This window comes from Populus alba, chromosome 1, assembly GCF_005239225.2.
Source record: "Populus alba chromosome 1, ASM523922v2, whole genome shotgun sequence".
In the NCBI taxonomy this organism is placed as follows: Eukaryota; Viridiplantae; Streptophyta; class Magnoliopsida; order Malpighiales; family Salicaceae; genus Populus; species Populus alba.
In genome coordinates, this window is record NC_133284.1 from 5,472,765 (window position 1) to 5,489,466 (window position 16,702).

General features: G+C 35.4%; 2 protein-coding genes and 1 pseudogene across 5 annotated transcripts; 1 reads left to right on the forward strand and 2 right to left on the reverse strand.

The window, feature by feature from the left end:
- The first annotated feature begins 1,325 nt into the window (after positions 1-1,325).
- LOC118060948 (F-box only protein 6) lies at positions 1,326-6,329 on the forward strand. 4 transcript variants are annotated; one of them, XM_035074273.2, is made up of 2 exons: positions 1,326-1,721; positions 4,902-6,329. In XM_035074273.2, the coding sequence occupies exons 1-2, from the start codon at positions 1,558-1,560 to the stop codon at positions 6,145-6,147; spliced, it is 1,410 nt and encodes a 469-aa protein (XP_034930164.1). In that variant the 5' UTR covers positions 1,326-1,557; the 3' UTR covers positions 6,148-6,329. The 4 variants fall into 4 exon arrangements, with proteins under 4 accessions (XP_034930164.1, XP_034930189.1, XP_034930198.1 ...); XM_035074298.2 differs by lacking the exon at positions 1,326-1,721 and adding an exon at positions 1,805-2,190; XM_035074307.2 differs by lacking the exon at positions 1,326-1,721 and adding an exon at positions 2,209-2,342.
- A 1,853-nt stretch (positions 6,330-8,182) lies between these two features.
- On the reverse strand, positions 8,183-12,454 carry LOC118060938 (uncharacterized; annotated as a pseudogene).
- A 2,318-nt stretch (positions 12,455-14,772) lies between these two features.
- On the reverse strand, positions 14,773-16,136 carry LOC118061703 (uncharacterized). Its single transcript, XM_035075241.2, has 3 exons — positions 15,962-16,136; positions 15,533-15,689; positions 14,773-15,017 (listed from the first exon to the last, which is right to left on the reverse strand). The coding sequence occupies exons 1-3, from the start codon at positions 15,962-15,964 to the stop codon at positions 14,971-14,973; spliced, it is 207 nt and encodes a 68-aa protein (XP_034931132.1). The 5' UTR covers positions 15,965-16,136; the 3' UTR covers positions 14,773-14,970.
- Positions 16,137-16,702: the final 566 nt, after the last annotated feature.

Consider the following 16,702-nt stretch of genomic DNA (forward strand, 5'->3'; position numbering starts at 1 on the left):
CCCTTCGTGGAGGGAATCATGCACTCAAACATGATGACCTGTCCCTTTTATTCTAATGCCCTCTACTGTTTTGATGAGGAAATCCATAAACCTAAGAGCCTATTCACTACTTTCACGTTTTTAGTTTTGGCTTTTGGCTCGACAGGGGCTGTGAAGTCTGTCTCTGGTAGTGGTAGTGGGTGAGACATTTTCTTGTAAAATAATCTTTAAAACTTTTAAAAAATTAATAGTCGCTTTTATTATGGTAAAAACTTATTTTTTTTTTTTAAAAGACCACCTTACACTACGCTAGGAAATATAAAGCCGCTGTGGATAACAAATAAAACTTATCAGGGCCACCCATCTAGTTCTTGAGCTATCCTTCTAGTTTCCTAAAAATTCCTATTTTACTCCAAACCATTAAATAACCTACTTTTTGAATCTTATTTTTGAGGTTCTTAAAAACTATTTTTATTAGAGATTACAACATTTATCAGGGTTTGAGAGTAAAAAATATATATAAAATAGGAACAAAATTGTTTTTTTTTTTTTTGTTGATTTACTTGCCAGTGAAAATTGAAAGCATTTTTAAAACTATAAGAGTAAAATTAGAAAATTCAAACTAAAATAGTAGAAATGAAATATGGATGAATTCATATATAGAAAAGCATAGTTTAGAACAACTATTGTTAGTAAAACAGCAAGAAAGAATATCAATATTTTCTACATCAAAAGCTGAACCCCGGCAGTGACCACCAACCGAATCCAGGTACCAAAGATTAAAACATCAAGGGTGTTGTTGTTGTTGTTCTTTTTAACATTACATGATATTTGGGTTTATGAGATTGTGATTTATAGTGTTTTTTAATATATTTTTTTATTTAAAATTATATTAAATATATATTTTTAAAATTTTAATATTAAAACATTAATTTTTTTTTTTTTAAATCATGGATTTATTTTGACAATGTAGAGATGATTATTTTATAAAGTGTTTTTTATTTAAAAATACATTAAAACAATATTATTTTTTTAAAAAATTTCATAACCCGTAAAAAAAAATATAAAAATATTAATTTCAAATAAAAAAAATTTAATTCTTACAAAAATAAACAGGTATTTAGAATGTGTTTCTACAAACTTCTGTTTTACTTTTAGTAATGAAGCCGCTGCTAAAAATAAAAAATATATAGTAAAAACATAATTTTTATATTTTGTGCTGTAAAAAATCGTAATAAATACAAAAACAGAAGCTAGGAGAAACACTCTTATTAATGTTTTTTCAAGTAAAAACACGTTTGAAAAGATTTGCTGCCAAACACCCCGGAGGACAAAGGTGTGTGCGGCCGTGCGGGGTTGGAAATAATTACACTACACTGCAAACAAAAAAAAATTCAATCGATTATAAAATGGGCCAGTTCAGTTTCTGACGTGTAGAAAGCCCAGTGGCTAACCAAGGAAAGAGCATCATAAACACTGCAGAGAAGTGAGCTGAGCGAAAAAGAGAGAGAGACACAGGGTGTGTGTGTGGGTGTTGGTATCGGTGTGGGTGTTGGTGGTGGCCGAGTCCGCCGTGGCATGGAAGAAGAGCTGGCCATGCTTAGGCAATTCATTGGTCAGCTTCAAGACCTTTTGAATCTCTACGGCTCTCCTCTTCCTCCTTTTGATTCTCTTCAACCCTTTCACTTTCATAACCAACAACAACAAAATCACAACAACGGCAACAACGGCAACAACAACAGGTCTCTCTTTAGATCTCTTTCATTTCTCGATTCTTATTTCTTCCTCTCTACCCGCTCCGTTTTCACTGTGACCTCACATTTCGTACTTATTTTCAAAATTCACTTCATTTGTTACTTAGGTTTCCTGCTTCCTTTTTATTTTCTCTGTTTTAAGGTTACTTTATTAATAATAATATTTATCATTAGGTTTTTTTTATCAAATTTTATGTGTTGCGAGTTTGGTAAGTTAAAGTTACTTTTCCAGGATTTCTCTTTTTGCCGTGTTTTTCTACGCAATGTGATTTTTTTTTCTTTTTGGAAATTTGACTCTAACGTTGTCTTGTTTCGTTTTTTAAAAACTTCTTACCATGTTTTCGATAACTAAGGATATTTATTTTTTTTTTTAAAAAAAATCTCTTCTCTTAGGCTGTCCGATTGTTTAATTTTGGTACAGCCAGTCCCAAGCTCTCGCAGTTATTTTCCTTCTGAGGTTTTTATTTTTCTATTCATTTTTACTGTTTGCTGTTTTAGGAAAGTTTTTAAATCTGTTGTTTGAGAAAATAGAAACGATTCTTTCTTATGTGATATTTATAGTATTCATTCATTGAGCTGTGGTGGATTACAAATATAGGAGGATCTCAGGTATTGAGTCTTTCACTAGATTCTCTATGGGTCTGGAAATCATTCATAAATTGTGCCTTTTTTTGGGATCGGTTTAAGAATTTAGCCTAATCACCCCACATGTTCATGTTTCTCCTACGAAAACGATATGATGGAAGAATTTTGTTTCCCTTTTATTTGTTTAAAATATGTGTCTGGATATGATTGCAAACGAGGTCCTGTTATAGGTAACAGTCACAGAAAACTTTGTTTCCCTTTTGCTGCTAAGAATTTTCTTCTTCCTCTTACTCGCTGCATGTGAAGAGATGTTTGGATTTTCCATATTTACTCTTGGGATTGGATTGTGACATGTTCATTTTGGTTTGGTATTTGTGTAACAAAGTCATTAAAGCTGAGATGATAGGATCTGAAATATGGATGCTTGCCCCAGGAGAGTAGCATCTCCTGCATCAATTGATTAAAAGTGCTTTTGCCATCCTGTTGCACGTTTAGGATTTGCACTGAACATGCACATGTTGGTTATGTGGAAGTGATTCTTGGGAGCTGAGATTCATTGCTTGTGAGGATCTGTGTTATTATTATTACATGTTGGGATTGGGGTTAGCAATTTTCCTGGTGCTATGGCAACAGCATTGGTCTTGCAACCACCAGGGATCAGTGTCTAAAGAGCAGCCAGATCATGCTAAAATTCTCAAATTTTTGCTGTACAAGCTCCTAATCTGGGTAGAGTTCGAAACATATCTGATTGACGGCCTTTTCTTTCTGGCCTGCAGTGAAAGGCATCGAGTTTCAGGACAGTAATGCCTTCCCAAAGGAAATCCTGATTAATCTAATTTGCTTTCCTTTGTGCAAACAAATGACAATATTACTTGTACTATCATGTCAATACATGTTAGCCATATCACTGTCAGTATTCTGACTTCCTGGGTTGATATTGTCGTTGACAAGGTAAGCTTATATGATGTTGTTTAGATCTGGCTGGTGTATACCACAGCCACGGTTGAAGGCCAGGAGAGGAGTTGAGTGTAGCATAAGGCTGAAAGTAGGGAAATTGATTTGAGATAAGCCGAGGATCTTGCAGATAATAGCTGGCTGAGATTATTAGTCTAAATCCATTTTAATCTTCTTTGGACTCCTCTGGCCTGTAACTTCTGGGATGCTACTAAAGTACTAATGAAATTTGTAAACTGGCCGGTTTAGAAGGTTTAGTTTCTAATCTCTAGCCACATTTTAAAAGGTTTAGTTTCTAATTTCTAGCACCATCTTCATTAGTTCTTAATGCTTGAACCTGGTTTTTTATTTATGGGAGGGGAGGGGGGTGCTGCCAAGCAGGTCACAACAACTGCATATAATCCATTTCGATGTGTGTGATTTTTCCTGTTCTTTTCCTTCCTTTTATTTTTTGTAAAATTTGTTGATTCACACCTGTTTTTTATTTTTTTGTTTCTTTAGCCAGTTAAGAATTGATCCAGTGAATTCATGTTGGGATCTTCCTTGTAATAATCATGGGATATGCTAGATTTTCGTGCAAACTCTTCTTCTATTGTTTTCCCTAGTTGATCCTCATACCATCCTCATGATATTTCTTATGTTGCTTGTCCCCATCATTTTTAGTTGATGCTTCGTTGAAATTTCCTTTTCCTATGTTCCATTCCTCTTATATTTCCTACATAAGTCTCCATATGATTAGTATCTTTCCTCGTAAATAACAGTGGCAGGAATGTTCCTACCTTGCATTGTCATGTGGAATCAACTTCCTTTCCCTCACCAATAGCTTCCTTCTGTATATTTTTGTTATTGTCTGATGTTTTCATATAATGATGTCATCAGCCAGTAATGCTTATACTCTTGAATGTTGCTAACTTATGCTGCTTGTTGATATGCATGCAACGAGAGCAATATCTACAGTATGCATATATATTATATGCAGCACCTTGGTTAGATAGTATATATGCATGCAATGCCAACCTCTGCTGTCTAAAACAAAAAAAAGTAACCATGCCTAAAAACTTCCTGAAGAAATGAAAATATAGAAATATACATATGTATGCTTTGGATTCTCTTTTACCTGTTAATGAGATATATATAGTGGTTGTTTATTTGGTTGATACTCTTCAAGTTTACCCCTGTGCTCTAACTTGTTTGGTCAACATGGATAGCAGAAAGTGAAGAAATCTCTGGGTGAAATTATAAAATAATGTGCTTGGTGTTTATTTTGGAACTTCTTGAGTTAGAGAGATCAAGATCTCGAAGCAGTGTTGTGTCTAAATCTGTTACCTCAACCATCTTTTAGGTATTTGAAACATAAAAATCTGCAACTTTCATCTGGACTAAACTCACAGGCTTTAGTTTGAACATGATTATCTTTGTAGGTTATTTGAAATTTGCTTTACAGGTATTCTATCTATTGCATGTTTAAGCCCCATTTGTATTTTCAGCCTCTCCGTGCTTATATTTTGTTCGAACCTGACATCTGTTTATATTTTGGTAATGATTTTTATGCTGAATTATTTTGGGCGTGTGCATTAGTAGCACCTGGTACTCTGTTCACTGAATATGAATTTCGTAGCTCATTTACAGATGGTGCTTCCTCAATCTTGATGATGGCTCAGCAGATGATTACTGTAGTCTTGTGATGGCGGCTGGAAAATCTGGAAGTTTCAAGATGCTGGAACCGTGCAAGCCTCCACCCTCCAAGAAACCTCGCAAGGAGCGGAATCGAGGAAAATCACTGGGAACTACCAGTTCAACTGAGGTTATGCAACAAGAAATTTGGAAAGAATTCCCTGAAGATCTGTTTGAAGCTGTTATTGCTAGACTTCCAATCACTACATTTTTCCGCTTCCGCTCAGTTTGTCAAAAATGGAACTCCTTCCTTGACTCTCAAAGTTTCTCTCAGCATTGTGCCCAAGTTCCACAATCCAACCCCTGGTTTTACACCATCGCTCATGAAAATGTGAATTCTGGAGCCATGTATGACCCTTCTTTGAAGAAATGGCATCACCCAACCATATCTTATCTGCCCACAAAGACAATAGTCTTGCCAGTTGCTTCAGCAGGAGGTCTTGTGTGCTTTCTTGATATCGGTCACAGGAACTTCTATGTCTGCAACCCTCTGACTCAATCTTTTAGAGAGCTGCCACCGAGGTCAGTGAAGGTCTGGTCCCGTGTCGCTGTGGGCATGACTTTGAACAGCAATGCAGCCAGTGGGGGCTACAAGATCTTGTGGGTGTGCTGTGATGGAGAGCATGAAGTTTACGACTCGCTGAAGAATTCTTGGACCCGACCAGGAAGCATGCCCTCTTGCATAAAGCTACCCCTATCACTGAACTTCCGGTCACAAGCAGTTTCCCTCGGAGGCACGCTTTATTTCATGCGCTCGGATCCGGAAGGGATTGTGTCCTACAATATGGTAACTGGGGTTTGGAAGCAATCCATTATACCAGCCCCGCACCATCTGAGTGACCACACGCTTGCACAGTGTGAGGGGCGGATCATACTTGTTGGCTTGCTAACGAAGAATGCAGCCACTTGCGTGTGCATATGGGAGCTGCAGAAGATGACACTCTTGTGGAAGGAGGTTGACAGAATGCCAAACATATGGTGCTTAGATTTCTATGGAAAGCACGTTAGGATGACTTGCCTGGGCAACTCAGGTTTACTCATGCTGTCATTAAGATCAAGACAAATGAACAGACTAGTTACTTACAATGTGGTCAGCAGGGAATGGCTCAAGGTTCCTGGTTGTTTGGTGCCACGTGGGAGAAAGCGGCAATGGATTGCATGTGGCACTGCCTTCAACCCGTGCTTGACTGCTACAGCCTAGCCTCTTTGCTTGTCGTGGCAGCACTTGCATGTTGAAGGGGAATTGGATTTTATGGCTGCAAGCTTTTTGTTATTGTTTTAATGAAGTAGATGATACCTGAGAGGTGTATCAATGACATCTTTTCATGTACAAACATGTTGACAAATAACTTCGAATTGAAAAGACTATCGTTTAAAATTGAATTCCGCTGGTTCAGATTTCCATTTCGATTTAAAGTAACGTGTTTGTTTTTTGAACTAATTTTTTAAATTTTTATGTTTTTTTATTATTAAAAAAGTTGGTTAATAAAAAATATTTTTTGATAAAAAAAATTTAGTTTGATTTAAAAAAAAAAATTTTTTTTATTTTGAACGAAAAATATACTTTATGAAAATTATAAAAAAATTTAAAAATATTATATTATTTACTGATTATATCAAATTTAATCTTTAAATTTTTTATTAATATATATATATATATATATATATATATTTTAAATATTTTTTTTGAATTTTATTTTTTAGAATTTAATTTTTATACTAATTTTGGTTTTTATTTTTATAATTATTATTTGTTTTTTTTTTTGTTTTTCTTAATTAAAATTTTTTATTTATCAAATTTGTTACTCATTCTTTTGATTGTTATTTATTTATTTGAAATAATTTATGAAATTATTATTATTATTATTTTAATTTTTTTTATATTTTTTTATTTTTAGATTTGATTTCTATTATTTTAATTATTATTTATTTTATTTGAGATAATTTATAAAATTATATTTATTTTTAATTTTATTTTCATTTAATATTTTAATTTGTAAGATTTGTTACTCATTATTTTAATAAACTTGAAAAAAATAAAATATTAATAAGTTATTTTTCAACTTAATTTCCATATGACATAACCAAATACTGTAAAGTGTTTTTTAACTTATTTTTTATTACACTACCAAACATTGAAAAATAATTTATTTTTTTAAAATTTATTTTCTAAAAAAAAAATTTTTTTCGGCAAACAAACATCATACAAAAAATGAGTAGTTCTTCTCCAATCCCAAGCTAATAATGATAGTTTATGCTGAGAATTGCCATCTGATTAATTTCTATGGAGTAACATTTGCATGAGCTATTTGTCTGCACGATGCAGACAGAGTGAGAGAAGTAATTGAAGCTTTTCACGAGCAAGAAATGCCATTGAAATGCCTGATGGGAGCTTAATTTCCTGCAAATGACCTGCCATCTAATGTGATGTGCCTGGAGGATTATTTTAGAGCTAGCAGAAGCATAGCTAATTTACATAGCCTGTCGTATTATCAGTTTTCACCTCAAGAATTACATTGAAGATGCTACAAGGTTTTTGAGGCACAAAGCAACTACCGTAAGAAAGGTGTTTAAAAGTGAGCCTACTAAAAAGCCAATTACCGTAAGAAAGGTGTTTAAAAGCGTGCCTATAGTATAGTTTATCTTAATTTTTAAATTAATATATTTTTTATATTTTTAAATCATGATATAAAAAATAATTTAAAAAAAATAAAAAAATATTTTAAAAGTAAAAACCAACCTCAACTATACTTCCAAACATACTAAAATGCAAATAAAAAGATACATATTCCACGGATAAGAAATTTTGTAGGTCTCCTTGGGATTCTCGATATGAGCCTCACTAGGAAAACTGCAGGTGGCTTCACCGAGCTTCATTTGGACAGGTCAAGAGTCATGAATGGCGGACATTCTGTCTCACTGGACTGGACTGAATGTTGGACATCCACGCCAACTTTTGGACATTCCGTTCAATGTGATCCATATTCCAACTTTGATGACCGTCAGGAACAAAGTAACAACCAGTTGTCCAAAATGCAATTGCTGGATGCTGACATAATAGTTATCATCAGTAATATCATTTCTAGCGAGTTCACAGAAAAACCACGCCGAGGGTTGATCCCTCCGACGAAGTCCACTCGAGCCTGACTGTGGTGGCTAGAGGAGTGACCCCAAGCCCAAGAAAGGTAAAACCAAAGCCAGTTCTATAAAGCAGCTTCAATAGAAACACGGAAACATGCAAAACTAAAATGGTCAATTTCATTAAGCAGTCATGGCGAGGCGCAGTTTTTTTGTCAAACATTATAGTTCAATACAAAGATAAACATTGATCTAGTAAATGAATTCTTCATCTCTCCTACATGCTACTAGGAATGGGAACCGAAACAACCAACCATCCGCTGCCGCCATCTACCAGATCAGTGACAGTTCATGCCTTGCCTTCGCTTGTAGCTGTCCTGATTATCTGGGATAGAGCTGTTAAGAACAACAAAGAAAACCTGATCAATGACTAGGAAAAAAGATTTTGGTTCCTCGCAACAGAAACATGCAGGCACACAATAACCAAATTATATCACTCTACTTAATTTGTAGAAGTAAAAAAAAATCCTGATCCAACCAAAGCAACAATACAAGTGATAATGAAGAATATTAACATGAACAGAAGGAGATCATGTTAGTTCGACCACAAACAAATGCATTAACCCACACTGGAAAGGGCATTTCCCTATTTTCAGGAATGGAAAATTGTAAGATGACAATTGCAATCTAAAAGTGGCGAAATTCCATATTTATGATTTTCAAGATCCAAATTCAACTATAGCACCATGCTGCTATGTTTGACAACTACATTGAAGTAATACAAAAATATGGAATTGATATCCAATCATCATAACAACAAACTTCAGCAAGTTTAAATTGAGCAAGTTTAATTAGATTAATTTAAAATTATTTCACAAATTAAAATTTCAGGACAGCAAGATTTGTTGAGAGAAAACTTAGACACACGACTAAAAGGAGGTTAAATGAAATGAGGCTTACATGATCCAATGACAACAAAGATGAAAAATCCAAGGAGAACAGGACCAACAGTATAGTCCTTTCCCTTTTTCATGGTTGTTTCGGGCACAGCTCCTCTCTTGGTAAAGTTCTTCTCAAATCTATCAATTTTCCTAGCAGCAAGATGCCCTGATGTGTTCTGAACATACAGCAGTAATCACAAAAACACAAATCAATCCTCAACATTTGTCATAACCTCGTCATACTAAAAAATGCAATAAGCATAACATCACTAGTGATGTAAGGATGAAATGATCAAATTCTAACCTTACTAAAATAAAATGAATTATACAGCTATTATTAATTCAAAAAAATTTAATAGCAAAAGAATTGACCAATTAGTCTATCATGTGCATACCATAAAAAAAAATGACAGCAAAATCATAGCATGAAAAATAAATTTTGCAGATCAGGTCAGGTTGATCATCTATCATTTTCCTGTTCTAAATCCAAATGAATAAGATATTAAACAAAATACAGAGACCAAAAACCCAGAACTCTCAAAACATAAATTCAAAAGATATATATATATATATATATATTACGAAAATATAAATTACCATGATTACAACAGTGACCAACATCCGGTTGCCAGAAATAGTCACAAAGTTACAGGTGATTGACTCTTTCCCTCTCCAGCGAGATTTTTTTCTTGGCTCGCCCTTTGATTCCCCCCATTCTCCACAATCTCTTCTTCCTTGACATCTACCACAACCTGAAGAAGTTCTGGTGGAGTAGCCGCTGGGTCCAGCTCCCGACAACCTTTCGGAGCATTCGGACCTTCTTGACCCATAAGCAAGTATGAGGGAACATGGTGAGAAAATCTAAACATCTCTTCCCTTGGGATCCTCCTGACTTCCTTGGGGTCCAAATGCTGGTGAAACACTGTCTTGAAACCAGCAACTTTTACCAAGGGAGTAACAGTTACACCTCGTTCTTCACTGTAGTCTTCAAGTACTTCCACCATGTCATACTTGTGTATCACCTCATCTGCTGTCAGCTCGTTCCACTCTGGGGACCAATTCCGATAGAGAGCCCATACATCTCCTTTTCTGGGATATATGTGAATCACCCCACGTGTTCCTTTTGTCCACCTAACCTTGTGTGAAAAGGAATTGAGCGAGTTATAAATCTCATATCTGCCCACTCTGAAGTCACCGCAAGTTTTTGAGAAGCCAGAACCAACCCAGTTTAGCGGACCCAGTTCACTATTAGTTTTTGAATTAAGCCAACTGATCCGCATTTTGAATGGATTCAAAGAAATTACATTGTGGATCATAGCATAATATCGAGGCATCCCATCATCAGCATCATATGCAGCCCATACCTGGTTTTCCTCAAAACATCTTTCAGTTCGGTCCTTGTCAAAATCATGAAAATCAGGATCTGGGACATTTATTGACATTGTCTCCAAAGTTTCAGCATCTGTTTTCCCGCCAGAAGTGATGGAAGAAGTTTTGATGCCATCAGCTCCATTTTCCATACCCATCGACTCAACTGACTTGTTTCGGTTAGGTATGTCAGGGTTTGACAAAGAAATTCCCCCCTGATCAATTCCTTTCTCACTCCCCGCTCCCTCTTTGGCTGCAGATTTAACTACTTTAGCTGACTTCCATTCATTTATTTTCTTTTGAATGTCTGTCTTTGCCTTCTCCGTTAGTAAGGTTTGGATTTCAGACTGGGAGACATCCCTCATGCCATAGGGCTTAGTGATTCCATTCACCCTGTTTTCAGAACTTCCCTGCCTAAATCCAGATACATTAGCAGTGCGGCCAGTGCCAGCTCCACCAAATCCTACACCCATCTGATTTGCAGACAGATTTCCATTGTTGCCATGGCCAACATCATCCATGCCTCTTCTTCTCTTTGCAGCATTAGAATACACACTAGAAGATGCATTGGAGGTCTTCTTTGAGGCATGATTCTTTCGCTTCAGGGCCTCCTCTCTTTTTGTAGTTGCCTGTGCTTCCTCACGCTCTCTCCTCACCTTTTCATGAGCCTGCTGGACCACACTTGCAGGTTGAGTGGCAGTTGAAGCACCACCAGCTCTAGAGGAAGGGCCCCACTGAAAGTTGGCCTGATTATTTGAATCAGGGCCATTGGATCCCCCTGCTCCCACATTTGAAGAGTTGACACTACTCCTTCCAGAATTTGATGTGTGTCTGCTAGTGGCAGCTTGATGGTTTTGAGTGCTGCTGCTGCTGCTGCTGCTGAAAAGAACTCCATGGTGCGGCTGACCTAGACGCATGTGAAGGTGGGGGTGGCATTTCAATGGCTAAAAATGGCTCATGGCAATTAGGACAAAGGAGCTTATGATTAAGATAGACTCTGAGATACTCATATTGCATCTTGCATCCATGACAAACAGTCCAAAAGGTATTGGGTTTTGTCTTATAAGATGAAGCAGGAGTTGAAGAATGCCCAGTTCGAGGACTACTTTTGTGCGTCTTCACACTCGATTTAGTGAAATTGTAAGACCCATTGGACCCTGGTTTTGCTGATGAACTACCAGCAGCAGAAGAGCCCTTTTGAAATACTTTGCCATTTCTTCTCTGGTCATACGCCACCCTCTTGGTTTTATCAGACAATAAACTCCATGCCTCGGATATACATTTAAATGCACCATCCGCTCCAATAGACTTGTTTTTATCAGGATGAAGCATAAGAGCCAGTTTCCTATAATGTTTCCGCACCGTCTCGTCATCTGCTTGCGGATCTGCACCAAGTATCCCATACCAATCTGCTTCCCCATTTATTTTGTTCTCAGCAGCAATATACACATCAAGTGTGGCTAACATCTGAGGAATGCCTTCAAGTCCAGGATACAAGTTCTGGGCCTTCAAAGCAAATTTCTTTGCCCCTGCCATGTCTTTCGCAAATAACTTCTTCTCAGCAATCTCTTTGGCTCTAGTGGCCTCATCTTTGTTGCATTCCATTTATGCTATCTCTCCTTCCTTCTTTAATTTTTAACAAAATAATAACACCAAGGCTGATTTCAGATTCAACAAAGTTCAGCTATCCACTACTCCTTTGTACAGATTCTGAACAAATGAATTACTATTATTATTCAGCAATCATTGACTCATTCAAATAACAAAAACTAATTGAGCAGTTAGTCTATCATAAAAAATGACAGCAGAAATCATAACATAACATAAAAAAAATTCAGCTTAGATCGGTTCAACTATCTATCATGCTTCTGGTTCTAAATCCGATCGCATAAGCTATTTAAGCAGACTACGAACCCACAACTCTCAAAGTATAAAAATGAATACCTTTTACCATTATCACAACAGCCAAGGAGATGCCATGGCCGGAAATGGTCACGAAGTTACAGCGACTCCTACCTCTCTCCTTCTTCGGCGAGATAGTTTATTGCCCCTGCCTTCTTTTGTGTTTTTTTTTTCTCCCTCCCTCTCGATCGTCTGATTGTTTTTTTCGGCTGTAAGAAAAGATTAGATGAGAACATAGTACGTGACATACAAAGTGTTGTCTTTTGACGGGGCATCTCTGCGACCATTCAAATGAAATCCAACGGTTGAAAATTGATGTAACCATCTAGTAACCATATAAAACATTAACACAAATCTTATATCTGATAGCATCTTATCCATTGAAAAATATATCAAAATGTGATCTCAGCTGTCCACGAATTCTTATTATTTTTATATTTTTGAGTGACAAAAATATCAACAAAAAAAGAAAGAAAAACCTTTGCGTGAAATGTTAATTGAATTTATGGCAATAATAGTGTTTACTTTCTTGGAGAGCGAATTTGTTTCGTTAGTCTTAACTTAATAAATATTATGTTAACTGTCAATCAAATTTTTTTATGTATTTTTTGCATAGTATTATATATATATATATATATATTAAAATAAAAATATATTGGATCAATTTAGATCAATATAGGTTAATCTGTTAATCTATATGTCAAGTCATAAAATCATGATAATCTTATAGAAAGTAAATCAAAAATAAATATTAAGATTTGATTCCTAATAAACTTGATGTTGAAGGAAGAGACTGAAAAAAAAAAATAACCTAAAAAAATAACCTGTGGTTATAAGACCGAGATTACTCTATAGAAAACTAATCAAAATAAATTATAAATCACAATTCTCAATCAATTCAGTGTTAAAAAATAAAATTAAAAAAATAATAAAAAATCACCCGGGTCAACTAAGATTAATTTATCAAAACCTTTATCCAAGTTATGAAATTAAAATAATCTTATAAAAAATAAACCGGAATAAATCATACAAGTTTAATTTTTAATCAATCAACATTTCAAGGATAAAATTGAAAAGAAAGGTTAACTAAGAAAAAAAAAAACTCGAGTCAGTAGAGTTAATCCATTAAATTACAATTCGAATCATGAGTTTAGAATAATTTCATTGAAAAAAAAAAAAACTTGAACCCTAATAAAATTAATATTGAAATGTAAAATAAAAAAATATAAATTAAAAAATATTATTTTAATGAATAGTGTAATGTGAGGAGGGGTACAGCAGAGCCCTCCTTTTTTAATTTTTTTTGTTTTATTTTTTAATGTTAATGTTAATAATTGAAGACCCAACGTGCTGGTTGACTGACTATTCTATTGATTGCTGTCAATAACAGTTGCTTTATTATTATTATTATTATTATTATTGAAGATGCTAGTAATTTTTTTTGTTTTTGTTTTGTAATGTTTTTAGATACAGATCTTGAGACCAGTATCCAATAAAATTTAATCTTTCTATGTATATGTTTGTGAAAATACATCTTTAAAATCAGTTGAGAAAAATATTTAATTTTGATTGATACACAAAATGGGCGGCGGATAGCTTACCATCAAAGCGAAGGGAAATTGAAGATGCTTGAAGTAACTTGTAAAGAGGATTTAGAAGTTCTGTGGAGCAATGATCTTGTGATTCATATCTTCTACAACGAAGATATTTGCGGAGAAGAACTAATCAAAACATCCTAAATATGTGCTTGCTTCTTCTAACACGATGCTTTCGGAGCTCATTTCGGCAAGAGACGCACGGAATGGATTTTGAAGATAAATGAGAGACTATTCCATGGTCTGGCTTGGGAATTAACAAGGAAGGGCGGCCTTGCAGCAGCCACGTTTTTCATAGCTGCGGAAAAGAACATCGTCCGAGGAAAACTCGTTATTTCGCCAAATCAAAATTTCCAGTCCATGCGATTCCTGATTGGAGGAGACTACCTCAATCGAACTTTCATGGCGACCGCGTCGTAGTCAAGAAGGGTCGACATCCAGCCACGCTTGATCAAAAGTTGGCCGCCTTCACCTTCCAGCTTTGATGACCGCAAAACAAATACAGTGAGCAATGGCATTGGAGACCTTGTCCAAACTACAATTGTAGGTTTCCGAGACAATAAGTATCGGTTCTAGTGAATTCGCTGAAAAATAATGGCATTGGGGTGGTCTTTCTCGCAAAGGCTAACAGCATGATTGTTGTGGCCAGATGCAAGAGATTTAGGTATCGTGCATAATTTCTCGATTGGGCTAAATAGACACCATTCCTGGTATTGGCCAAGTGATGTTTTTTTTCTAGTTTAAAATTCTTTTAGTATTATTCACGTTATATTTGGGTTCTGCATTATTCAAGAGCTTCGATAAAACTCAGAGTACTTTTGGAAAATTAATTATGGCTAGGGTTTCTCGAGCCCTTTTCACCTAGCCCGAACCCTAGCCCTTTATCCATCTGCATCACAAAGCCCAAGAAACGTCTCTATAACAGCTTCAATGGAAGAACAATGGAAATTAAAATGAACAATTGAATTAAGCATTCATGGTAATGCGCAGTTTGTTTTCAAACATTGGAGTTCTTCAGTACACACTACTGAGGATCCGTTGATCTAGTAAAAGTATTCCTCTCTCTCTCTCCCCTACACGCTAATAGGAAAAGTAAACGAAACATCCATCCGCTGCTGCTCTCCCAAAATCAGTAACGGCTTAGGCCATGCCTCCACTTGTAGCTGTCCTGATTATCTGGAATAGAGCTGTTACAAACAAGAAAGAAAACCTGATCAATGACAACAAAAAGTTTTTGGGTTCCTCGAGACAGACACATGCAAGCACACACTGCCATTTGAATCCCTGATCCAACCAAAGCAACGTAAATAACATGAATGGAAGGAGAAGACATGATAATTCTCAAGCTTTTGTTTGATCACAAATCAATGCAAATGCTGGAAAGGACATTAACCCTTCAATTGTAAAATGACAATTTCAATGCAAATCAATTCCATTATTTATGACTTTCAGGGGCAATCTCCAAACTCCAAATTCAATTCGAAAGCACAATGCTGCCATGTCTGACAACTACATTTAGATAATCCGAAAGCAATATGGATCCGATAATATCCAATTCACCATAACAGCAATCTTCAGCGAATTATAAACAGAGCAAGATTATTTAATCCCCGAATTAAATTTTCAGGACTCCAAGATTTGTTGAGAGAAAATCACAAGCGAGCGTGCCTAAAAAGAATAAATGAAAACTCATGAGGCTTACATGATCCAATGACAACAAAGATGAAGAATCCAAGGAGAAGAGGACCAACAGGATAATCCTTTCCCTTTCTGGTGCTTGTTTCGCCCACAGCTCCTCTCTTTGTAACCTTCTTGTCAAATCTATCGACTTTCCTATCAGCAAGACGCCTTGATGTAGTCTAAAAAAACAACAAATTAATAATCACAATAAAGCAACCCATTCATGCATGTAATCTACACACATAATTCTAATTTTTCAAGGAATTATTTACCACACAAAATTAAAAATCATAACAAAAGAGGAACTTTTGGAGATCAGATCGGCTCAATTAACCATCATTTTAAATACGATCACGTAAGATAATTAAATAAAATGCAGATCAGAAACCCACAACTCTATAAATATAGATTAATCTTTTTAAAAAATAATTATTACAAAATTACTAATTACCATGGTTACAACAGGGAGATCCGGCAGCCGGAAGCGTTAGAGCAAAAAAACGTAGCACGAGGTTACAGGCGAGTTCTACTCTCTCTCTCTCTCTCCGCCGAGATTTTTTCCTTCGCTCTCCTTCTATTTCTCTCCCCTCTCGATCTGCGTTCGATATTTCTAGGGTGTTTGTGTGTGTGGATATAGCTAAACACACAACTTAGATGGTAGGTTCCCCGACCGCGTCACCGACTTTGCTGTGATTGGTTATATCCACGCGTATAGAATACGTGTCAACGTGTTATTGGATTTTAATAGGTGTACGTGGACAAGGGTTTTGGGTTGACATGGGATTTGCGTTAGAAACGGTCCCGGAAATGATTTTACCTGTGTTTTGACCAATTAAGAACAGGCCTTTAACTGGTTTTTATCAATTATGACAATAAAAATAGTTTTATGAGCATTTGTTTCATAAAATTAACCTTATATTTAACTGAAAATCATTTATTGAAGCATAAAAAAAAGTCTTCTATGACTAGTTTATTGATCCAGGTCTCAATTAAAGATTAACTTGTTATAATTTTATAGTGTTTTTTAATCTGTTTATTGATATGAATTCTAATTAAATCAAATGAGCATATAATCCTTGTAAAATGTTTTATAACTATAAATATAATTGTAAAACTAGATTGACATGTGGGTTAATTTGGAATTGAGACCCAATTGATTTAGAGTTTAGACAAATTCACATTAAAAAAAATA

What these genes read in the sequence shown, in the direction of transcription:
- LOC118061703 (XM_035075241.2), bottom strand. An exon ending in CTTTGTTGTCATTGGATCAT is followed by an intron (nt 15,018 to 15,532) that starts GTAAGCCTCATG and finishes TGTTTGTAACAG; the next exon opens with CTCTATTCCAGATAATCAGG.
- LOC118060948 (XM_035074273.2), top strand. Translation starts at nt 1,558, where the DNA reads ATGGAAGAAGAGCTGGCCATGCTTAGGCAATTCATTGGTCAGCTTCAA. An exon ending in AACAACGGCAACAACAACAG is followed by an intron (nt 1,722 to 4,901) that starts GTCTCTCTTTAG and finishes GCTCATTTACAG; the next exon opens with ATGGTGCTTCCTCAATCTTG.